The sequence below is a fragment of the Misgurnus anguillicaudatus genome, chromosome 9 (genome assembly GCF_027580225.2).
Source record: "Misgurnus anguillicaudatus chromosome 9, ASM2758022v2, whole genome shotgun sequence".
Taxonomy (NCBI): domain Eukaryota; kingdom Metazoa; phylum Chordata; class Actinopteri; order Cypriniformes; family Cobitidae; genus Misgurnus; species Misgurnus anguillicaudatus.
In genome coordinates, this window is record NC_073345.2 from 16469861 (window position 1) to 16496219 (window position 26359).

General features: G+C 39.4%; 1 protein-coding gene across 1 annotated transcript in view; it reads right to left on the bottom strand.

Moving 5' to 3' along the window:
- Positions 1-6925: 6925 nt before the first annotated feature.
- The window catches only part of LOC129423917 (uncharacterized), a 28467-nt gene continuing 9033 nt past the window's right edge, over positions 6926-26359 (bottom strand). The window contains exons 2-7 of the mRNA XM_073870985.1: positions 24417-24554; positions 24177-24294; positions 21170-21211; positions 21027-21065; positions 14169-14394; positions 6926-7752 (exon numbers count right to left, since the gene is read on the bottom strand). Of these exons, the coding sequence (XP_073727086.1) occupies positions 7541-7752; positions 14169-14394; positions 21027-21065; positions 21170-21211; positions 24177-24294; positions 24417-24554 (775 nt within the window). The 3' untranslated portion in view covers positions 6926-7540. The remainder of the gene's footprint in view (positions 7753-14168; positions 14395-21026; positions 21066-21169; positions 21212-24176; positions 24295-24416; positions 24555-26359) is intronic.

Genomic DNA, 26359 nt, shown 5'->3' on the forward strand with positions numbered 1-26359 from the left:
AAAGCAATTTACAGTTTATTACAAGGTGTACATTTTTTATCACCATGTTTGTTTTCTGGGATCGACCCACAAGCTTTTGTGCTGTTAAATGCATGTATTTCATAATACACATCGTTTCAAAGCTGATTTAAGTTTAGTAATTTGTATCATTTCATATATGACAATGTTGGAACGGTCCTCTCACACTTGTAAACACTGGAGCGATAGTTTCAGATAGGTCATGCGTGACCTTGTTTCGGCGTGATTACGTAATACGTAAGCTCACGCAGGCGTGTCACACAGCTAGTGCAAGACCAGAAGTTATATACTGTATATATATATATATATTTTATTTCGCTAGATAAGACCCTTAAAGACCTTAAGGGTTGGGATCGGTTAGAGACCTTTCAAGCTAAGGTCCACAAATGTCCATTAAAAGGGAAAAAATCCGGGAATGTTTTCCTCAAAAATTAATTTCTTCTCGACTGAACAAAGAAAGACAAAAATATCTTGGATGATATGGCATTTAAAAATCTATCTGATTTTTATTATGAAAATGGAATATTCCTTTAAGCTTTTTGCTGACTTACCATAATTTAAGATTTTTACTTGTGAATATTTATGGCTTAACCTTTATTGGCAACTTTCCGTTTGCGAGAGGTATCAGTTGGGCTGGCTTACAGCATAAACAAGCAAAACAACTCCGAGCGAACACTACCGGTGAGTCCTCCAGAGTCTAGAGCAGCTCATTAAAGTTGGCATCGCAGGCTTCTTTCCATTTCCGTAAGTCTGCTAAAGCCCCCCTCCATCTTCCACACCCACTTTCTCTCCCAAGAATTCCCAGTGCAGCTCCTCAGCCTCGACTCAGGACTCCGGAGAATTCGGCTTTCCCAGTAGTCGGTGGCGCTCAGTTGGTGAGCAGCTCCATCCCACCTTCTGCATATCAGAGGACGTCTGTGAAATCCTAATCCCTAGAGCGGGGTAAAGCACAGGCCTGGCTTGCCTGACCTCTTTGGTTGCCATGGATACAGTGCACTATAAATAAAACAGCTTTTTCTTAAAGCAGTTTGGCAGGGTGGTTTGGACTGGTGGGGTTCACCCCGACTCAACTGTTACATTTTAAAAACTACTATCTGCTTTTGGCGCTTAGTATTTGTCGAGTCCGAACCTGAGAAAAGCAAAGCCTAAACAAAAAGCGACCCTCACGCACGAAGGGAGCCAAGTTGTTTGTGGGTGCCGTTTTTGGGAGCGTTTAAATCTGTCGAGTGTAAACAGACGGAGCTGTCCTAACGGAGGCCTGTTAAAAAAAGGAGGCCCATTTTCTTCAAAGTGGCGGCACAGAGGCGTTGAGAGACGAGGGAGGCTGCGTGTTTGTGCACTGAATCAGAGCCGGGCTGCAGATTTTTGTCTGGCGAGGCGAATCTCGGGAGGCTAGGAAATAATTTGGTCACGGCTGTGGGAGGTTGCTGGGGTGGGGGGTGGATGACTGTGGGGGGGGGAGTTCGGCCGTTTCGCTGCGGTGAGAACACGCTTGACACTTCATTCCTTTCCAGTTAATGCGGTGCGGACTGCGGGAATTTAACCCTATGCCTGCCTGGGCCTGGCACTGGGCAGTCTCAGCTAGTGACCGAAGAGGACCGAAAAAATATACATTTAAAACAAGTCTGATGGACACCAACCTGTGGACAACAGACATATTTGTATGTATAAAAGTGAAACAAAAAATAATTATTAAGGTCTTTGTTTAAGTGGGTGAATCTTAAATGACCACCATGCTAAATGATACGTAGGCACAGCTGCTGTTATACCTCAGCTTACTATTAAAACTACTACTGCAAAGTTTTTTAAGGTCTTGTTTGATAAATTACCCGTGATCCTTCATGTTATAACTTTGGCTAACTGATTAAATGCGTCTTCTCTGTATTCTGAAAAGTCGACATATGCCAACATCTGCTCGTCTCAATCATAAGAAATCTTTTGGGACTTTTTTATCAGCTCTGAAACACAAGTTTTGCATCCACTGACAATGTCCAAACAGCATGTCAATAGACAAACATCCCTGTGACTGCCTGCGCGCAGGCTCTCATGTGACTGAGACGCGACTGCGCCCGTGGCAAAAACAAAGGCTCGCTCCACTTTTCCAAACAAACTAACCCTGCCTCTGCTGCAGGTGGACGCGCTGGCTCACGTACCAGCCATCAACCCAGATTTTCCGTGTGTGTGTTTTTTTGTTTGTGTGTGTGTGTGTAGCGGGTGAGCAGGGAGTTAATGCGGCAGGCCTGTGGCGGTCCTCCTGCCCTCAGCCAGATTAATCATGCAGCAGACCCCCCGTTCCTTCTGCCTGGGGGCCGAGCCGTGCCCGCATGCTCTCCCTATCACATGGCCCAGGACTCTCTCTCTCTCCTTTTTCCTCTCCTCTACATGCTCCTTTGGGGTGGAAGGGGGGAGGAGAACGTTCTGTAACGCCACGCTTTGCTTCCTTCCTTGTATTTCTTCTTTTTGCCTTCCTTCTGAGTTAGGAGATACAGGCAGGGAGAGAAAAACAGAAACATCCGTCTCATCTTCCCTCCGTCGCAGCGGCAACAACGGGCCCTTTTTATCACTCATCCGAGGGCCCGTGATTTTCCGGCGGGGGGGATTGTTTTCCAGGGGCCCACACTCGCCTGGAAACAACTCACCGACGTCTCTGCGCATCAGAGAACAGCCGTTGCTATTGTCTGTGTCCACTTCTGCAGGACTGGGCGCCAGCGCCGTTTTGAACACATCTTTGAGGGGCTAGTGAGTTGGTGTGTGCCTGTGTGCATACAATGCCAATGACACATTAAAAGATGATGATGATTGATGATGTCATACAATATAGAAGGATGTGCTGGAAAAATGTGCATGTAAAATTTTATTTTTATGTTATTCAGGGGATTTGGGAGTGTAGGAACCTTTTATCCCCATATGCTACACTAGTAATCCTACTAGGGTTAGCACTCATACAATACAGATTACTTTAAAGCAGCTTTACAGTATAGTTCATTTATTATTGACGGTGCCTTTAAGGGCAGCACATATAGCTTTGGCTATAACTTTAGGTTTTATAGTATAAATAGTAGGGGTGCGCACAGTATTGGGGAAAACCTGACATTGCGGTATTTTGATTTTTCTGCAATGTATTTTGCGATATACTCAATGGCAACTTGGTATGACGGTATTACATACCACTTGTTAACAATATAAAAAAAAATTTAAACCATATTGAAGGATTACTCTACTTTCATAAGAAAATATCCTGATAATTTACTCACCCCCATGTCATCCAAGATGTTTATTTCTTTCTTTCTTCGGTAAAAAAAAAATGAGTAAAATTTTTCTCATATAGGGGATTTCAATTGAACCCAATGGTTTGAAGGTCCAAACTGGTTTCAGTACAGCTTCAAAAGGCTCTAAACAATCCCAACCAAGACATAAAGGTCTTATCTAGCAAAGCCATCGTTGTTTTCGCCAAAATAAATAAATAAAAATACATACTTTTAAACCACAACTTCTCATTTTGCACATCCACAAACTTACGTATTACGTAATCACGTCAAAAGGTCAGACGAAATGCCCACATATGGACTATTTTAAACAATAAACTGACACAAAAACATTAATTAGTGTCATTCCACATCCAAGAACTTTTGATCGGTCCTTCTTCACACTTGTAAACACTGAAGCGGTAGTTTCCAATTCGTCATTCGTGACTTTTTGCCGTGATTACTTAAGGTCGTGCACACATATCACAAGGGTAATTGTGGTTAAAAAGTTCTTTTTTTGGTGAAAATGACGATAGTTTCACTTATGCCTCAGTTGAGATCATCTAGAGCCCTCTAAAGCTGCATTGATACTGCAATTTGGACCTTCAAACAGTTGGGTTCAATTGAAACCCACTATAGGGAGAATATCCTGGAATGTTTAATTAAAGGGGCCATGGCACAAGACTTTCTTAAGATGTAAAATAAATCTTTGGTGTCCCCAGAGTATGTATGTGAAGTTTTAACTCAAAATACCATATATCATTTATTATGGCATGTTAAAATTGCCGCTTTGTGGGTGTGTGCAAAAATATGCTGTTTTGGGGTGTGTCCTTTTAAGTGTTGGGGAAAGTTACTTTTAAAAGTAATGCATTCAAATATTAAGTTATGCTCAAAAAAAGTAACTATTTGTGTAAGGAAAGTAATGATTATGTTACTTTTAAGTTACTTTTGCAATACTTTTTCTTACTTGGCTGAGACTTGATCTCTTTCAGGCCTTGCAGGTGTTTTTTATGATCGCAAAAATGTCTAGCTCTGGGCTGCCATCTCTGTTTCTGACTCAAACTCTTTAAATTGAATTAATTAAACAAAACAATTAACTCGGATTACTTTTTAAAAAAAGTAACTTAAATATTAATGTGTACATTAATAAAGTAATGCTTTACTTTACTCGTTACTTCAGAAATGTAATATTATTATGTAATGCGCGTACTTGTAATGTGTTACCCCCAACACGGGTCCTTTTAAATGCAAATGAGCTAATGAAATACAAACACTGATCACCATAATGGCGGTTTGTTGAAATTGAAACTCAATTGTGTTGTCAGTAATTTTCTCTCCCTTTCTCTCTTTGAACTAAATTGCATTGCCGTGGTTGGATAGTGCAGATTAAGGGGTGGTATTATTATAATAAGATGGCAGCCAAATTTTAATGAGCAATTTTTTCTACATGCTTACAGAGAATGGTTTACTAAATCTAAGTTACTTTTCATGATATCTCCCCTTTAAGTTTAAAAACGTAATTTCTTTTCATCTGAAGAAAGAAAGACATAAACATCTGGGGTAAACTAATTATCACGAAATGGTCTTATGAAAGTGGAGTAATCCTGTAATATCTACCACCATGTCTTTTGCGATGTTATTTTTTAAACTATTCTCATGTAGGGTAACACAGGCAAAGCCATCCAAAATAGTTTTCTTTTTGAAAAAATTACCTGCGTGTTCTGCAATGTGACTTGTGGTTGCACACATTGCGCCGTCGATACTGAAACAATATATTATGCAGACCTAATAAACCGTTAGGTATAAATGTTGGACATTGAATAGTAAGCTAATGCAGTGAACAGTCAGCTTTTCAAAACATTTTACAAATGTTGATTCAATTCAGTTCAAAGACAGCGCTGATGTTATCAGAAAAGTCAAGTAGCTCTTCAGACTGTAATAACATATTATTTATGAGCAGTGGCTGACCATTATGTCACCTAAATAATATTTCTGAAGCAGATCCAGTATTATAACCTTATTTCTAAAAATATTATAATATCCCCCTTCACATCCAAGTTTCAGATCATAAAGTCATGAACAACTACACTGTAACCCGTGAAAGTTGAATCTACGTAAGAAATTACTTTCATTGGGAATTTATTTTCCAACTTAAAGGGACACTTTCCATCTCCCCTAGAGTTAAACATTTGATTTTTACCATTTTGGAATCCACCCAGTCCGGGTCTGGCGGTACTACTTTTAGCATAGCTTAGCATAATCTATTAAATCTGATTAGACCATTAGCATCGTGCACAAAAATAACCAAAGAGTTTCGATATTTTTCCTATTTAAAACTTTACTCTTCTGTAGTTACATCGTGTACTAAGATCGACGGAAAATTAAAAGTTCCAATTTTCTAGGCAGATATGGATAGGAACTATACTCTAATTCTGGCATAATAATCAAGGACTTTGCTGACGTAACATGGCTGTAGCAGGCGCAATGATATTATGCAGTGCCTGAAAATATTCCCCTTGGTTACTTTCAATAGCAGGGAATATTTTCAGGCAGTGCGAAATATCATTGCGCCTGCTGCAGCCATGTTACGGCAGCAAAGTCCTTGATTATTACGTAAGAATGAGAGTATAGTTCAAAGCCATTCCTGCCTAGAAAATCACAACTTTTAATTTTCCATCGGTCTTAATACATGAAGTAACTACAGAAGAGTCAATTTTTAAATAGGAAACATATCAAAATTATTTGGTTATTTTTGCACGATGCTAATGGTCTAATCAGATTCAGTGGATTGTGCTAAGCCACTCTAAAAGTGGTACCACCAGCCCCGGAGATCGGCTGAATGGATTCCAAAATGGTAAAAATCAAATGTTTAACTCTAGGAGAGCTGAAAAATGAGCAAGTGGGGTGCCCCTTTACGTTTTCTCACTTAAAGTGCTAAAGGTAAAAAGCTTGATTTTTTTGTGTGTTACCAATTGAAGTTATTTTTTACGGGTTACAGTATTAGTGTACAAAAAGTAAAAAAAAGTGCAATTACGCATTGATAGTAATTTTACATTAGCTTTATGCATTTGGCTGATGCTTTTATCCAAAGCAACATATAGTACATTTAACCTATACATTTTATCAGTATGTGCGTTCCCAGGGGTTCAAACCCATGACCTTTTGCACTGCTAAGCCGAGCAATACAAGTCTCAGCCTAATTATGATTATGCACTTTTATGATCGTCCAACAACTTATTTGTCATACACATCAGATGTTAATGTGGTCTGTTATCTGGCTCGAAGCCCATCCTTCTTTCTCAATCAGTTTTATTGTGATCAACAAGCAGGGGGCAACCGAGAGAACAGCTCGAGCTACAGATTACAGCCACAATATTAAACACAGCCAGAAAGCTCTTGATGTATACAACGATTACATCTACCATATGAGATTTCTAAGCGCTGTCAGTTCTTTCACAGGTGACGCACTGTAATGTAAAGCATAAAAACCATGCTATATTGTGATTAGATATGCATTACAGAATATGTGAAGTATTCTTGTCATCCCAACATGAATTGACCTCAGATGACTGTTAAAGCGCTTGTCATGAGCACATGTTGAACATAAACACAGTCTGAAGCTTGTCAAGCCACCGAGGAGGAAATTGTTACCAGAGCCCGAAGGGATTTGATCGTTTTATTACAGCGGCAACATTGCACTCGTATCCTGAATGTGCGGAGACTTTCATGCCATACAGAGTAATTATATAAAACTCTTCCAGAACACAACACAAAAACCCAGAATTAAGTGCAAGCAAATGTGACATATAGTATGTGAAAAACTTATCAAAGCAGACTGCTGCCCTATTGTCCAATGACCTGATTAGCAAAAAAAGCATACAAATATGAGAATAACAACAATAATAACAGAAGATGGGGTGAGATGAATAGATAAAGGCTAAATTTTTAAGTATCTCAATCTCATACTGTTGGTTAAGATTTCATGCAACCCTTTAAACAGACACACCCACGAAAAACGATTTCAGTGCAGTATCGTGATACAGTCAGGTCAACGATATTGCCGAAAGACTGACATGGCAATATGACTGTTTCATTCCCCATAAAAAGCTTTACAACATACACTCATATCGCATACAAAAATACAAAAAAACTGCATTCAAGTTCCTGAGAGAGGCTAAGCACCCACACCCCTCGATTCAGACAGAAGACCTCTTGCTGGGTGTCCTCCAGTGTCCGAAAGGGGCCTGGATCAGGTGCGATGTTTGGTCCCTTGTTGATTACCTGAGGGCCGGTAAGGGGCGGGGCCTCAAGTGGTTAGGCTTCTCCGGGATTGGAGGTTTGTTGGCACGGGGCGTGGCCTCACTAGACACACTAAAAGTTTTCATGAGCTGAGCCACGCGACCCCGCCCCAAACGGCTTTCTTCCGTCTCGGACCCCACATCCACGGAAAATGCTCGTTTGGAGGCGGCAACCACTCGGAAATCTTTTCCTGTGGAACCAAATGGAGAAATGTTAGATGATGGGTCAAGGAATTGCTACGGGCCCTAACATGGTACACATGGCAACACACCTCTATTTTTATGTTCACTAAACGTTCTTGTGTATACACTTTTGAAAATCTCTTTTCAGTGTCCCTGGTTGTTTCTTCCAACGCTGCAGGCTGCCAGACCGGAGGTCGTCGGTGCAGGAAGTAGAGCAGGGACGCAGCTGGGTGTAGTTGGTGTGAGTGTGTGTGTGTGCACGGTTATGGGTGCGTAAGGAGTGTGCGGTAATAGTGCGCGTGTGTGTGTAATTGAGAGATGGAGGGATGGAAGGAGGAGAGGAGGGCCGTAGGGATGGCGGGAGAGAGCAGACAGACGCTGCTCAGACACCAGAAGGCCTGAGGAGCTGCTTATTTTTAGCCTCGTCCCCAGGGGACACAGATGTGTGAGTGCGTTCGCTCTCTTTCGCTCTCTCGCAAACACGTATACCCCTTCTCCTTTGCACAAACTATGACACACATTTTAGCCCTCACCAAATTTGTCTCATAAAAACACACCCTCTCTCACGTGGCCAAAACATACATGCGGCCGTGTCAGTGGACATGCCCCGGTATTTAATCACAAGACGTCAGCTTTAACCTAGAGCTCTTTTTAAGAAGACACAATCTGAACCCAGGCTCATTTGATGATCTTGTTAGTCTTTGTACTTTCTTGTCTTTCCCTCTTTGCCATCTACTGAACTTCTGTGAATCTCATTAAAACATTCAGGTTATATTTTATACCCACATTTAAAAAAAGAAAAGGAAGAATTCCTTATTCTGTATAGACGTTTTCAGCAGTAACAACATAAACAAACGGCTATCATGGAACAAACAAAACGTCCACAAAGAATCAAAAACACCAAAGTAGTGTATTTCTGATAACAAGCAAAATAACCAACAAGTAGATTACCTTAATTTAAATCTTTAAAAACGACACTGAGCTATAATTACTGTGTAAAATGTGTACTATATAATGTATACAATGTTAACTATATATTAACTGCCAAACCTCCCTTCACATAGCGGTGACCCACGATCGCCGTCTCCCCTCGTCTTTAGGAAACCAAAACATTTGTTATTTTCGACAAAGTATTTGTTTCAAAGTTCAGTTTAGCCACTAGCCAGAACATTAATTCTCTCCCCGATGAGTTATCTCGTCAATCCACAATACCGCTATTATCCACCAGGATAGCAACTTATAAAACACGGAAGTATCAGCCTAGGGCAAACAGCTGTATGTCAGTTTTGAGAATCGCTCTACATCTGATCTCTATCAAAAGTCCTTTATAGGATGACTTTTTTTATGAAAGCAGAATATATTGTATGTTTATATATTTACAGAAGAGCATTTTCTAGGAGGCATTAAACTATATTGAAAATCATGAAAAATGCTGGTGGGGAAAGAGTTAAAAGACAAGAAACCGGACCAGTTCCACCCAGATGCGTAACGTGCGCGTGTCCGATTAAACCGTCTATACACTCACCTAAAGGATTATTAGGAACACTATACTAATACTGTGTTTGACCCCCTTTAGCCTTCAGAACTGCCTTAATTCTATGTGGCATTGATTCAACAAGGTGCTGAAAGCATTCTTTAGAAATGTTGGCCCATATTGATAGGATAGCATCTTGCAGTTGATGCAGTTTTGTGGGATGCACATCCAGGGCACGAAGCTCCCGTTCCACCATCTCAAAGAAGCTCTATTGGGTTGAGATCTGGTGACTGTGGGGGCCATTTTAGTACAGTGAACTCATTGTCATGTTCAAGAAACCAATTTGAAATTATTCAAGCTTTGTGACATGGTGCATTATCCTGCTGGAAGTAGCCATCAGAGGATGGGTACATTGTGGTCATAAAGGCATAGACATGGTCAGAAACAATGCTCAGGTAGGCCGTGGCATTTAAACGATGCCCAATTGGCACTAAGGAGCCTAAAGTGTGCCAAGAAAACAGCCCCCACACCATTACACCACCACCACCACCAGCCTGCACAGTGGTAACAAGGCATGATGGATCCATGTTCTCATTCTGTTTACGCCAAATTCTGACTCTGCCATCTGAATGTCTCACAGAAATCGAGACTCATCAGACCAGGCAACATTTTTCTGGTCTTCAACTGTCCAATTTTGGTGAGCTTATGGAAATTGTAGTCTCTTTTTCCTATTTGTAGTGGAGATGAGTGGTACCCAGTGGGGTCTTCTGCTGTTGTAGCCCATCCGCCTCAAGGTTGTACATGTTGGGGCTTCACAAATGCTTTGCTGCATACCTCGGTTGTAAAGTTGCTCTTCTATCAGCTTGAATCAGTCCGCCCATTCTCCTCTTACAGGACTGCCGCATACTGGATGTTTTTCCTTTTTCACAACATTCTTTGTAAACCCTAGAAATGGTTGTGCGTGACAATCCCAGTAACTGAGCAGATTGTGAAATACTCAGACCGGCCCGTCTGGCACCAACAACCATGCCATGCTCAAAATTGCTTAAATCACCTTTCTTTCCCATTCTGACATTCAGTTTGGAGTTCACAAGATTGTCTTGACCAGGACCACACCCCTAAATGCATTGAAGCAACTGCCATGTGATTGGTTGACTAGATAATTCCATTAATGAGAAATTGAACAGGTGTTCCTAATAATCCTTTAGGTAAGTGTATAAAGAAATACTTTGAGAACCACTACTTTTAAGACGCATTTACTAACATTTGTGACCCAGTCTGTAAAAACACATCTAAGATAATTTTCGTGATTAAATATTTTCTACATAAAATCATCCTACATAATATCAAGAACATTCTGTGAAAATATAAACCTAATATCTTTAATATGGACTGAGTATAAGGTCATGTCAAAGATCTAAATCAATTTTAGGGGCCATTTACTTGATGTTTTCAACCGCATCCAATAGTTTTGTGAACTACACCTTGTCGTCTCTGTGTAAACTATAAAAACGCTGTGATAGCGTCATGTGCATATGTTAGTTCAGTCCATAGGCATGGGCGAGTATAACCAAAACAACAATGATGGTCCACAGGACTGTGTTTGTGCTGCTCAAGATGCTGAGATTATTTTCGCTTCTCCAAAAGTTTTTAAATGTGTAATAATTAATAATAAACCTAACTTATCGTACACCCATACAAAACTGGGTAACACTTTATTTTACGGTGTCTTTGTAACACATGCTTCATGTAATTATTATAGTACTAACAGTTAATTATGCATAATTACATGCAACTAACCCTAACCCTATATAGTAAATGCATGTTGTTAATGATTATTACTTAGTACTTTAATGTATAATTACACTGTAACAGTGATACCATAAAATAAAGTGTGACCCAAAACTGCTAGAAGCTTTGCCGTCTTGATCGTCTGTATTTATCGGTTTTATAACACGGCACTCTAAAATGCTTGATTCTGATTGGCCAGTCACAACATTCCAAGGTTCATTCTTTTTTTTAGATAATAACATATGACGACATTATATTTACAATATATTTACATTACATTTATGAGCCATGTAATAAGTGGGATAATGTACAGGCAGCCGGTTGTTATCACAGAAATAAGCGCCTTCAGTGTGATACAACACCCTCCGCTTTGCGCCGGATCACACTGTCAGGGCTTTTATCTGTGATAACAACCTGCTGTCTATACATTATCCCTTACGTAAAAGTATGAATGTGTACGCAGGCGTGTAGTTTCTTTACAAAGTAACATTGCCATCTACTGGCCCGGCACGCATTATACTATTGAGTTTTTGCGGATCTGTATAAACACGGAGATCATTTTGACATGTGTATACGTGAACTTTATTTGTTGTTGTGTAAACGTAACCTTTATTATTAGTTGCCATTAATTTTTTTGCACTATCATTTAAAGGCACTACAAGAAACATAACCATGAACTATAAAGACTTTACCATAAATTGAAGTTATTTTTGGTGGTGAAAAATGCAAAAATTGTGCTAAAAAATGCTTCATTCTCTTAATGCAAAATAGTATTTTTTGTTTGTGATTTGCTTTTGGGATGAAATATGAGTTTCATGAGACTGATTTCATAATATTCATCTACTTGGTTGCTTAAGTCCTTCCATCTTTCATTTCTCTCTCTCTTTCTCTCTCTCTCTGGCCCCTGACCTGTGGTTACTGTGTTAATGTCCTCTCGCCGCACTGCGTGGGTCTGCCACTGATTGTCTCACAGTGTTGTGTGGTCGCCACGGAAACCCTGGATAGGCTCCAGCGACCGAGACGAACACACATGCGTGCACGACGCTATTACACGTACACACGCACACACCCAGAGTAACACTCATGATCTAAAGCTGTTTGTTCCACCGCATTTTCCACGCCTCACCAGTAGCCCGATCTGTGTCCTACAAACACAACGCATGTGTGTAATGCGTGCGCGTCCGTGACTGTGTGTTCACACACACGCTTCCCGCTGTTAGCTGACACCAGCGTAACGTCGACGCCGTCACTCGCCGCTGTTTGCCGTTTGTCATCCTCAGCGTTCCACCAGAATCCGACCTCCGGAACCTGAGACTCACAGACACCCCCGAAGCTCGGCTGAAACCAAACTCTCTGCCCCCAGCTCTGTCCGGGCCCCGGCCGGCTTCATCCGTGCAATCACTTGTGACAAAGCCTGCAAGCACCTGATCGCAATGAACTCGGTGCCAAAACCACAGCCTCGCGCTCAGCTTCGCCTGACAACAAGTCGCAACCCGTCTGTCTGCGATGAACGCGCCTGTGCTGCTCTGAATGTTCATTAGCACGAGCCAATCAGCTTCGAGAAATGTAAAAATAGTCATGTATCCAACTTTATTTAAACAGTTCAATTGCTGTTCAAATGTCCTCATTATGTATAATAATTAGTGTTGTTAAAATGCTTGTATTGATTATTATATATAGAAACTAGCAGGCCAGAGTAACAAACATAAATAAAAATCAAAAATAGAATAGGGGTTGTGATTGATGTGGACGGCTTCATTGATCACAACAGCAGCGATATAATTTTGACGCCCAAACGGTGTGAAAAGAGAATGTGTGCCATGTACATGGGATACTTTCTATTTCCAGTCACCATATGCAGATAGCAGAGCTGAGAGCTCAGCTACACCGACAGCCCTGTGCCAGAGAAAAGCACGCTATCTCTTTAAACACCCCCACCGCTGTGAAACTATGGGTTGGGGGGCAGAAGTGGGGCAGAGGGCAGAATTCCGGAGCGGCACGTCTGTGCGCTGAGCCAGGCCGCGGGGGGGTCACGGCCGCCAGGGGAAGGAGGGGGGATATGAGCGGCTGGGTTGAGTGGAGCGGAGACTGGGGCCCTGTCACTTATCAGCTCCGGCCGAGCGTCGCCCAGGGCCAGAGTCGGGAAGCGGCGTTGGAATGCGTGTCCTTCCCTCTGAAGGTGAAGAGAAAAAGGACGCACACACACGAACACGCACACGCACGCAAAGATGGAGAGAGCAGCTGTGGGAAGCTGTTGCTTTCGTGCACACGCCAGGATGAACATGCACGCTACATGCACGCATTCCCGTGACTCATGCGTTATGAACCACACCTGCAAAGCTGAACGCATGGATTCACATATAGCACGTATCCAGGTGTAGCCGTATCCGTTTACACTGAATGGAAATCTGATTTCATTAAATAAGAAAATATAACATATTTACAAATCACAGCGTCTTTTCAGATATATCTGAAATAATGTAGCCACAATACACATAACCTAGATGATCACATGGTATTCAACATCAATCCATACTCCATAACCTCACATGACCCAGGTTATGGTGGGGCAAGTTTCATTTTTGAGTGTTTATATGCAACACCTCTCTTATATGTCCAGCAGGGGGAGTCAATAGAAATTACAGGTCATTACAGTGAATTGCATGTCATTTCTAATAATACACACTGGATGGCGCTAGTTTAGCTTTTTGGGTGAGTCATACTCATAATAACATGTGCTGAGAGAGAATAGGATATTATTGAGGAAAGAGAGAAAGAAATTGGGTAAGAATCAATTCTGCATCTCTGTGCACCACAACTCAATGCGTTTTCTTATTAAACACACATTTAGATAAATCAAAAATGAGGTTTATCCTCAGTACTGTCACTAACAAGTAGTGATAACAAAAGCCCACCCACCAAAATAAACAGTAATGTCTAACTCTTCTGATATGATGACCTTAAAGGACATCAGCTATCCAATGATGGACGCGTATGATGTCAATACAAAATTATACCGATCTGATGCTCAGATTAGGATCAGTATAAATTCACCCTGACTACGAATTATACTTTCTATACGTTTTTTGTAAAAAAAAAAAAAACAGGAACATATACAGAGTAAAAAACAGGAGTGATATGCAAACAGCAGATTATCACCTCTGTTGATCTGTGGTTTGGAGGCGTCTAGGGGATGGAGTCTGGATGTATCGGGCAGCTGATTGGTCGTCCTGGCCCCTGTGTCCGGATAGGCAGGACTGCTAGGGGCAGAGGGTGTCAGGGGGCAAGATCTTATATGAGGCCGATAGCAAACCAAGAGTGCTGAATCATTGTCTGACTGTCCTGACTCGGCATCCTCTCTATTCTCCTGAGGCTGATGGGATACCTGCCATAAAAAAATCAGACATTTACAAACAAGTATCAAACTACAGACATGGGTTTACTAGAAGTGTGGATAATGCGAGCAAATATATGAAATACCAATGTTAATGTCCTAAAATCATTTGATATTTAAGACAACATAAAGCAATCGCTCTGTGGGAATGTCTTTTATGTATGAAATGCCTTTAGGCTGTTAATTTGATATCCTTTCCTTTAAGAAACGAAAGGCATTCATTTGAAAATAGCCTTTGGGTTAGTTGAGTAAGCTTTAATCCTCTGTTTACTAAATCAACCGTCTTCCTCAAACTCTATTTTTCAGTCTGATGAACATTTACATACAAAAAAAATTACACAGTATAAGAAAACATATAGTAGGCTATATAAAGAGAGATGCAGCAGAAATGTATTGTGTGCAATGACTTGCCCTGCCCAGGGGCTTCTGGGAATTGAGGGAGAAAAGTGGGTATCTGTGTGTATGAAATGCGAGGTCCCTGCACAAACCCCGGGGGAAAGTCCCACAATCCCATCCATCTGTGACTGACAGGCACATCATCCCGCCCGTTTTAATTCCCTGATCAACTTTATCAACCATCTGCTCTTGAGGAACGCAAAGACCCAAATCAGCCCTCGGGCTCTCTTAGGTCCACCTGCAGAGCGCACACACCCTGTCTGCCTTTGAGCTCTGCGACACACAGGACACACACTGAGAGCAATGCTTTCTCAAAATCTCTCAGACTCTTCCATTCAGATAGGGGATACCCAAATTTAGCAAATTAGGCAGGCAGGAAATATATTAGAATCATTAGTAAATCTTTTCATGGTATTTTAAATTCTCACGTATCTTTGTTTTTATTGTGATTTTATTGTGTACCTCTTATTTTTACATTTTTTATTTTATTCTCATATATTGTTTTCTCTTTTCTATGCAAAGCGCTTTGAATGACCTCTGTGTATGAAATGTGCAATACAAATAAACTTGCCTCTCGTTTAGCGTACCTTTTCTATCAGCTCTTAAAACAAGTTGTGAAAGTTCCTTTCCCTAAAATGTGTCTAAATGTGTATTTTACATTCTGTAATGTGTTTTTTCACATTAATTAACCAACCATCTTAATTATGTCTTTTTTAAGGCCCATAAAGTCCCCATGAAATCAAAATTAAAGGAATATTCTATTTTCTTAAAAGAAAAATCCAGATAATTTACTCACCACCATGTCATCCAAAATGTTGATGTCTTTCTTTGTTCAGTCGAGAAGAAATTATGTTTTTTGAGGAAAACATTGCAGGATTTTTCTCATTTTAATGGACCCCAACAGAGCCCAACATTTAATACTCAACACTTAACAGTTTTTTTTCAAAGGACTCTTAACGATCCCAAACGAGGCACAAGGGTCTTGTCTGGCGAAACGATTGTCATTTTTGACAAGAAAAATGGAAAATATGCTCTTTTAAACCACAACCTTTCCTCTAGGTCCAGTCCAGCGTGACCTAACGTTAATGCGTAGTGACGCAGGGAGGTCACGTGTTACATATGAAGAGTTTGGTTCCAAAACGCAATGAATCCATTTTGACAAATTTCGGTAAAAACGTGTTTTCTATACCAAGAAAGTGACAAGATGAAAACCACTATTTTCTGTTACAAACTTTCACATAGCATCTTTAGGTTATAAAAACATAAAAAATTCAAATCCATAAGTTGATTTTCAAAGATTTATTATAAAAACGGATAATTTTTTCCACAAAATGCAATAAATCCATGACAAGTTTTTATTCAAAATGCTATAAATCTATTGAATCAATAGCCTATATAAATGTGCATTCATCTTTGCCGTGTTATATTCATTTAGTTGACTAGTTGTACACACTAATTAAAAATATAAACATTAATGTCATTAATCAAAACACTTACTTTGTCATATTAAGATCACTGTCATTGCGGTTACTTGACGTCCTCGCTTAACATCTTTCACAGAGATCAGCTGTAAAATGTTTTTGGTCCTGCTCGATTTTCGTTGACTTTGAGTAAAATAATAGAAAGTTTTTCATAAGATCTCCTGGGGTCAATGTGTTAGCATGAGAAGCTTGATGCTGTCGGGAGAACAAGCACCCGTCTCCCGAGTGCCTCTCAGGGAAAATATTAGATGCTGATGGCTTACGTTTCTTTCCCATCACAGAAAACCATCACAGGTTTAGCGATGCAATTAAAGTATTATTTTGTTTTGTTTGTTGATCACGAAGTACAAAGTAGATGAGGAAAACTAGGACTCCGTGGACTCAGCGCGTCCGCCATTGTTTGTTTACATTGCGTGACTGGTGGGCTGTAATATCAGAAATGGATTTATTGCGTTCTGTAAAAAAGGAGCAGTGGCGTTTATCGCATTTTGGGAAAAAAGGGAGAAACGATGACAGAATAACACGGCGGATATTGGATTTTGCGTAAAATTAAGAATTTACTTTTAACTACTAACCTGATATAATACTGATTTTGGCAGTAACTCATTTTTTTCAAAAATGGCGTTTATCGCGTTTTGGAACCAAACTCTTCATATATAAAACGCACATTTGCGGACCATTGTAAACAATAAACTGACACAAAGACATTAATTAGTATCATTCCACATACAACAATGTCGGAACGGTCCTCTTTCAACACATTTGTAAACACTGGGGCGGAGTTTCGCGTTCGTCCTCTGTGACCTCTTGATGTCATGACGTATTGTGTGGGGTCGCGCTGACGCATCACGACCGGATCTAGATGAGAAGTTGTGGTTTAAAAGTGCATATTTTTTAATTTTTTTGTCAAAAATGACAATCGTTTATATTGTGTTACCTTTTAAGATACATTGTTACAGTCCCCTTTCGAGGGAACTCACGCTGCGTTGCTGCGGTGACACTTTGCTCCAAGGGTTAGTGCGTATGAATGTGTATATCAAATTCAACCAATGGTGAGGCTTAACGACAAAGACAGGGTGACGCGGGAGCCAGGAAGTATATCGCTATCTGAAATATTGCCAAAGACGGCGTTACAGGGATGCAGGAAGTATGGCAAGGGAGACGCAGCGTCTCGTTCCCTTCTCAGGGAACAACAGTTACATACGTAACCCGAGACGTTTTCATGTGTCAAACCAACCCATTCTCACCAAAAAGCGTACAAATGACACGCAGTGTGATTATCGTGCAATAGATACGCCAAATTCCGATTTTGCGTGCATATGATACGCCAGTCCTTCCCATTCACTTATATGGCGAATCGTTTCGTGACGTTTTATTTATTGTTTTCTAATTTGTTTTCTGTTTTTTAAACCATTTTCGCTTGGGTTTAGGGTTAGAACAACTTTTTGTTATATAAAAATGACATCTAACCCAAACCTCAACTCTAACCCTAACTCCAAGCGACCATGGCTTAAATATAGATAAAAACATAGAGAAACCTGTATATTAAATAACCTGCTTAAATAAATGTGAAATCTAACCCTTAACCCAAGCGAAAATGGTTTAAAAAACAGAAAACAAATTAGAAATTTTATGACATTATCCTACACTACACGTGGAATAATATGGATTTTTTACAGAAAACTTCTAGATTCAAGCTCTTTCAATGACCTGTATCTATGAATGTATATTTTCAAAAACTTCCCAGGGCCTTGAATCCCCCCCCCCAGATTCACAAACTTTCAAGGATTTCAAGAACCCGTGGGAACCCTGTTAGTCACTAAATGTTGGTGCAATGTCAATTCAGACCTGGTCCCAGACTTAAGGGTGGGATTTTTTTACTTAAGCCAGAAACTTTGAGTATACTGCAGATGAGCTACACTAGGACCAAAATGATATTTTGCCAAAACAATGCTGCAGTCTTAGATGAATGTACACACAGGAATACTAGTTTACCACTGTGTTTTAAAGCACAGTGTGTTGTGCTCAGCTGTGGGGGTCAAGGGCCTGAAACAGGTGTGATCAGTGTGCCAGAGAACGACAGCTGAGGGTAAACCGATCTCAGATGAGAGCACAAGAACTGCCGCTCTGAATCCCACCCCTCCTTTCTCTCAAAGCACAGTGCCAGAAGAGACCACCAACATTCAGAAGAGGCCATTCCTTTACAAGGACACTGTCTACACCGCGGCCAACGCAACGAATGCTGTCAGTATATAAAAGACAGACTAGTACATGCCGACCCATTTTTATTGGCACGATTAAAAAGCAGATGCAGAATAAGATGCAATGGGGTCTAATAGTGAAAATACATAATGCAAAAAAGTTAAAAATAAATTACTTTTTTTAAGGTAATACAACATTTTTTCATTCATTATAACAAAACATCAGCATTATTTATGGAAAAAACGGATGCTTCCTTACATTTCGGTCTGTTCTCTTTTTGCTTTTAATAACAATATGCGCTGGAGCTGGAATGGACTCTGGTAGTTTATGCAAAACCTGATGATCCATGTTATCCCAGCATGATTCAAGAAATTTCTCATCTTTTATGCTTCAATGGAAGCAAGGAAAACCGACCTTTTGTACAAAGTAGGTTACATTTCATAAGTGACCTACAATAGTGCTTTATTTTTTGTCTTCGAGTTAGTGTTTTTGGTCTAATTTTATTATCTAATTTTTAGTTTAAATCTTTGTCTCAGATTTTCAGAACCCATTGCAGAAAGACTAAAATATTCCAAATCTGTTGTCAATAAATGCTGGTAGATCCAGGGACTTTCCAGCAGTCTCTGTGGTAAATTAAACTCTCTGTGCCCAATAAACCTGCGATTATGAAAGTTAACTTGTAATTGTGAAGTGTAAATAGGTTTTATACTCGCCAACTTACCAGATTAAACTGTGGTTTATGACATGAGAAAACATTACGACACAGACTTAAGCATTGTTTGAATACCTTGAATACCTGGCTGTCAAATGCACCCCAATTATAAAATTAATATGTGCATTTGTTTTAACAAAAGACATTTATTTTAATTACTGTGCAAAGTTTAATTGTGATTAATCACATACAAAATAAAAGTGATTTTTTGCATAATATATGTGCGTGTACTGTGTGTAATTATTATGTATATTTAACCACACACACACAAACACACATACATATATTCATTTCTTTATTTATATATAATTATTTTGTTTTATGGTGCTACTTAGCTGTATTTTTTAAGTTATGAAGGTTTAAATCTAAACAAACCAACTGCAGTTGAATTGATATTAATTGGAATGCACAACCAAAAAACTAGATTTCTGAACAATTAAAAAAACGTTGGTTATCTCGTTTTGCAACGAAACTCTTCAAATAAATAAATAAATAAATATACATTTAAATGTTTTACATGCATAATAATTACAGACAGCACACATTCATAAAATATGCAAAAAAATCACTTTTATTTTGTATGCAATTAATCGCGATTAATCTTTGCCCAGCACTAATTTTAATTAAATAAAGGAAAAAACGGTTATTAACTAAACACTATACTATAGACCTTTTGCGTGTTTGCAAACAGAGATGACGTTTTTGTGGACAGAGCCCAACTGGTGGCAGAAAGTGACGGCTCCGCAATAGGGGTGTGAACTGTTTTAGCGTTTAACTGTGATTTTTATGGATCCGGTGTTCTGTAGAAGTCTGTTTCCCCTATATTTCTCTTTAGTGTAATGTTTCTTATAACGTTTTCACCAAGTTACATTTATTTTTTAAATAAATTAAAAGTTTAAATGGCTTGGCTTCTGATATGTGTGCATGTATGTAATGTATATGTATTGTTCTTTATTGGTAAATCAAGTATGAATCGCTGAAGTACTTATAAGAGCAATACTATCATGTATTCTTTATAATATCATTTATTAAATATTTAATTATTTCCTGTTTTCAATTTCTTCCTTATATTTTTAGCCTATGTGTTTGTTCTAAAACTGTTATGTTGACATACAAATTAATTTGTATAGGCCTGTTTATATATTATTAACACTTTACATCGTGTGTGTGTGTGCTATGTTTATATATTAATATATTAATTAGTAAACATCATAATTTAGAACAAAGAGGAAGAAGACATAAGCTAAGATAGAAGGTAAAAAGAAGTAATAGAAAACGAAAAAAATATGAAAACTTTAATAAATGGTAATATTATTGATATTATGAACTCATTCAAATCTTTAATCTTTCTAAATAAATTATAAACGTAACGTGATAAAAACGCTATATGAGACACATAAAGGGAACAGACTTCGACAGAACACCGGATATCTTCTCTAATTATTTTCTTTTCAAATTTTTTAAAGATTTTCAGATGATTTCATCACTCCAGTCTGTCCGGTTGAAGGCTTATTGCACCCATAAACACCTACGTTTATCTTCAAATGGTGTCTTCGACGACGGTATACTATAAAAATGAAGGTCATCCATTTTGGCATTCCTATTCTGACACTCAACAGCACAAGACATTTTCTAGGGAGTTATATTGTTCGTTTCACTCGTGTCTCATTCATTTCCACTCGCAAAAGGTCTATTAGTGTAAGGAACATTAAATATCATATACCTTAACTGTAATCCCATGGTACATTTTTCATGGTACCTTATTAAGAGAAATGTATGTGTCATAACTTTAAATACAACTCATGAGTAGAAGTACAAAACACATTACTTACATTTTCTACAGGTAATGATGGCAGCACTTCATCTGACACCTGAGCAATAGGAGAAGCAAATAAAAATATGACATTAAAACTGATGGACATCTGATGATCTGTTTTTCAGTTATCCAATTATTTGCAGCAATACCAAAACTCACCTGTGGGGGAGCCAGAGTCCTTAACTCTTTGTCAATGTTCTCCTGTAAAAAAAAGTGAGACATCAGACTGGGCCAACATGACTCTTCCTTCCCTCTAACAAATATAGCATCTGTGTGACATATGATGTTGTCAAAAATATGAGAAAGATTTGTGTTAAAATGATTAGCCTCTCTACTTCAAATGCCCTCAGAAAGGTTTGATCTGAAGTTTCTGTGACTATTCCACAGTTCTTTCCTAATTGGTGGCAGTGAGTCACATGTGCTAAGAAGGTTCAGGAACAGATGTTTGTGTTTAGCAAGTGAAGGATCATAGTCTGGCAACACTGGCCAGCACATCTCGTCCCTCGAGTACGCTCGCTGCACACGTGTTGCCATGGAAACCCTAGAGCACCCCCCACCTTAGTTTAACAAGAAAGAGAAGGTGACTAGATCTCCCCCTTGCACATAGGGTACAACCTGTGTAGTGAATCTGATGTGCAGTAATAGATGCATACACTTTGAGTCCGATGTACAGTAAAACACACACACACACACACGCACGCACGCACGCACGCACGCACGCACGCACGCACGCACGCATGCACTAAGAGTCTAATGTTAAGTAACGCACGCGCACGCACGCACACATGCACACAGAGAGAGTCTGACATACAGTAATACACACAGTGAGAGTCTAATGTACAGTAACAAACAAACAAAACAAAAACATGCACACCTTGAGAGTCTGACATACAGTAATATACACACCGCGAGAGTCTTATGTACAGTGACAAACAAACAAAACACACACACACACACACACACACACACACACACACACACACACACACACACACACAAACATCGAGAGTCTGACATACAGTAATATAAACACCATGAGAGTCTGATGTACAGAAACAAACAAACAAAACACACACACGAACATCGAGAGTCTGACATACAGTAATATAAACACCATGAGAGTCTGATGTACAGAAACAAACAAACAAAACACACACACACACAAACACACACACACTTTGAGAGTCTGACATACAGTAATACACACATCGTGAGAGTCTGATGTACAGTAACAAACAAACAAAACACACACACAACCACACCCATACATTGACAGTCTGACATACAGTAATACACACATCATGAGAGTCTGATGTACAGTAACAAACAAACAAACCACACACACAAACACACCCATACATTGACAGTCTGACATACAGTAATATACACACCATGAGAGTCTGATGTACAGTAACAAACAAAACAAAACAAAAAACACGCACACCTTAAGAGTCTGACATACAGTAATATACACACCGTGAGGGTCTGATGTACAGTAACAAACAAACAAAACACACACACACACACACACACACACACACTTTGAGAGTCTGACATACAGTAATATACACACCGTGAGAGTCTGATGTACAATAACAAACAAACAAACAAAACACACACACACACACACACACACACACACACACACACACACACACTCTGAGAGTCTAACATACAGTAATATACACACCGTGAGAGTCTGATCTACAGTAACAAACAAACAAAACAAAAAACACACATTGAGAGTCTGACATACAATAATGTACACACCGTGAGAGTCTGATGTACAGTAACAAACAAACAAAACACAAAACACGCACACAAACACACACACACACACACACACTTTGAGAGTCTGACATACAGTTATATACACACAGTGAAAGTCTGATGTACAGTAACAAACAAACAAACAACACACACACACACACACACACACACAAACACACACACACACACACACACACACACACACACACACACACACACTTTGAGAGTCTGACATACAGTAATACACACACACACACACACACACACACACACACACAATGACAGTCTGAAATTCAGTAACACACAGACACACAACCTTTGAGAGTCGGATGTACAACACACACACAAACACACACACACACACACACACAACTTGAGAGTCTGACATACAGTAATACACACAGACAGTAATTAAGGATGACATCACTTCACTCTTGAACACATCATGTTCTAACCTTTTGCAAGCCGCAACAGGAAATTGTTGATTGCTTAGTTTTTATTTCTGTAGCTCTGGCCTGGGCGGCACTGCCCACAAGCATAAACTTAGCCAAACTCTACTCCTCATGTTTAGTAAACATCAAAAATGGACATTGTGGAAGTTGAGAAACACTTGATATCATGACAAATCTTTCCCTCTAAAACCAGAATAACTACTATACCATGCAAGATTTCCTTGGTCAACCAGCATCACTAAACAGACCAGGTAAAGCATGGCTAAAAAAAGTCCACCAGACCAGCACCAAACCAGATTTAGGAGCAGCATATACATTTATTTTCACACTGGTCTATATGAGGATTCACAAAAACACAAAGTATGCGTTTTACATTAAATGCAGTGCAGTGCAAGAGCAAAAACACAGAGAAACATCCATACTCAGCTCTGATGGCTGTCAAAAAGCACTATGAATAAAAAAACTGAAAATTTGATTGCATTACACCTAGTTAAAACCCAGTCAGTTCTGAACTTTGTTGAAGCCACCTTACCACACGCAAACATACATATCAGATAGATTGAGCCATAAAGAACAAAGAAATGAGAAAGATGTTGCGTCTGAAAGATGGAGAGGTGGGTGGCAGCGGTAGGTGTGTTCTTTAAAGAATGAAAAGAAATAACAGAGGCTAAGGGAATGAGAAAAGGAGGAAAAGAGGATAGGAAAGTGTGAAAAGAGAGAGAGATGGTGGCTGTGATTTATTTGGCTCTTGAACGATGACTCTCCCTGTGGAGAAAGTCCGTCTCGCTGCCCCTCGGCTGTGTCCGAGATTAATGACACCAACAGGAAGGTCACCTACACACACACGCGCGCCTAAACGAACGAACCAATACGCACCGGCACCGATTTAAGAGTAGAGAAAATGTTTAGCTAAACAAGTACATACATGCACATGTAAAACACACCTTAAAGTTTAACTCAACTCCTGAACGGGCTTTGGGAGGAAGGTTTTCCCGCCCTGATCGTACAGGTTCTGCTGATGTTCGGTTTGCCAGGTTGCTTTTCAAAGTTCCAGGATGGTTGCTAGAATACAAATGCAAAACATGCAATAACATCATCGGTCAGGCCTAAAAGATGATTTTGACGCCCTTAACAACATAACAAATCTTTTGAAATTGCTTTAATGACTGAAGATGTGCTCATACTGTGAATTGTTGAGGACGCTGGCTGTTTTTCTCTCTCCAAACCCTGAGTAGATGATCCTGGATTTGAGCTCATCCACCTCCCCGATGACAATAACCTGCACGTCTCCATCTCGACCCAGCAGCCAGCTCACGCTCTTGCCACATGCTACAAAGAAAGAGAAAAGGAGATTAGAGAAGGAATTAATCTTTATGTACCAACTACGCATGCTTTTTGGCAAAACCCACATGATGTAGCGTTTCATTTCAATTAATTCCCAGAATTTTACCTCAGAAGAGACAATAGCCATTTTTTATGCATTTAAGCCACTTGATAAGATGTATGTGCTTGACCATAAAAGGAAATTAAATGGATAATTCATGAATGCGAGTAAATGATGACAATGATCATTTTTGGGTGAACGATCCCTTTAAAATTCTTTGGTTATGAATGGTATGACACATGTGATGGGTGTTTGCAGAAACCTTGCTAAAAAAGGTTTGGTAGCAAATAAGGCAAAGCCTCACATGACGAACTGGTTCTTCGTGCCAAAGAACAACATTCCAGTTTAACGGCTTGACTGACACACTTATTATACTAGTTAAGACAAAGTAACAAGTCACACCGAACGGACAGTTAGCAATAGAAAGTGATTTTATTGTTTTATTGTTTGTATTTCAAATCCCAGCCTATCCTATTGTTTTATTCAGAGATTCATAAATACATATTTGTTTGTTTTATCTTTTAAATGATAACCACAGATTGTCTCTTTCTGTGACATTTCCCGTGTACAAAATCACCTACCGTATTTTCCAGATAAGTCACACTTTTTTCATAGTTTGGCGGGTCCTGGAACTTAAGTTCAAGTGTGACTTATACGTCAAAATTAATTCATATGAACCAAGAGAAACCATTATCATTTACAGCCACGAGAGTCCGATCTATGCTGCTCATATATTTATGTAATTCAATGGATTCAGTGACGCAAAATGACTTTGGGACCTTTTTGAAATTGATTTGGCTTGTTATGTTAATTTAGCCTATTCAGCCTCTCAGGTATGTTCTGTATGCTATTGTTTAGTTGAATAACTTGCCTTTCCAGATTACATGTCTGTTCTTCGGCTTAGATTTTGTGAAATTATTTTGTAAATAAACGCAACGTATAGCCCACTGCGACTTGTTTTTTCCTCTTCAAAATGCATTGTTGACTGATACAACTTATACTCCGGAGCGACTTATAGTATTATAGGAAAATACTGTAATATAAAGTATGCAAATATCAGTTAGCATCAAGCTGGGCCTTTACATTCTTTAAATACATTCTTTGTGTGTGTGTGTGTGTGTGTGTGTGTGTGTGTGTGTGTGTGTTTCTCTATTGCTTTCTGTAAGCTACTCTATCTGTTCCCACTAATCTGACTTGTTTTTTGCATGTCTGTTTAATTATTCTTATTAAGAAAAGCAAAATAACTAGTATGTCCAATCCCATGAGGAGTCCCATATGAGCTGAGGAGCAGCCAAATTAAAAAGTAATTATACTAAAAATACTGGAAAACTGAGCAGCATGGCCCTTTTCAAGTGTATGAGATTTCTGCTCATTTCTAGGTACCTAAATGAGGTGTTTAGATGCAAAACCCTCTGAGAGCATCAGACATGTTTTCATGTAAATAAGCATTTTTTTAGGCTCTTATGTCAGTAATGAAAATGCCTTTATTTTTTACAAATGTAATGTTAGTCATTTTTTTTAATTTAACAAATTTGACTTTTACTGCAAAACCCTCTAACGCCCCATTCAGACAGCCAGCAACCAGCAGTAACAGATCGACGCGATCTCATTCATTTCAATGGAAACCGGGCGACATCCGGCGACACGAGCGAAAGTGACCGTTGGTGACCGTATGGGCGTGTCCAGCGACGCGAGAAAGTTAAGAAAAGTTTAACTTCATGCAAATGTCGAGCGAATTTCGGG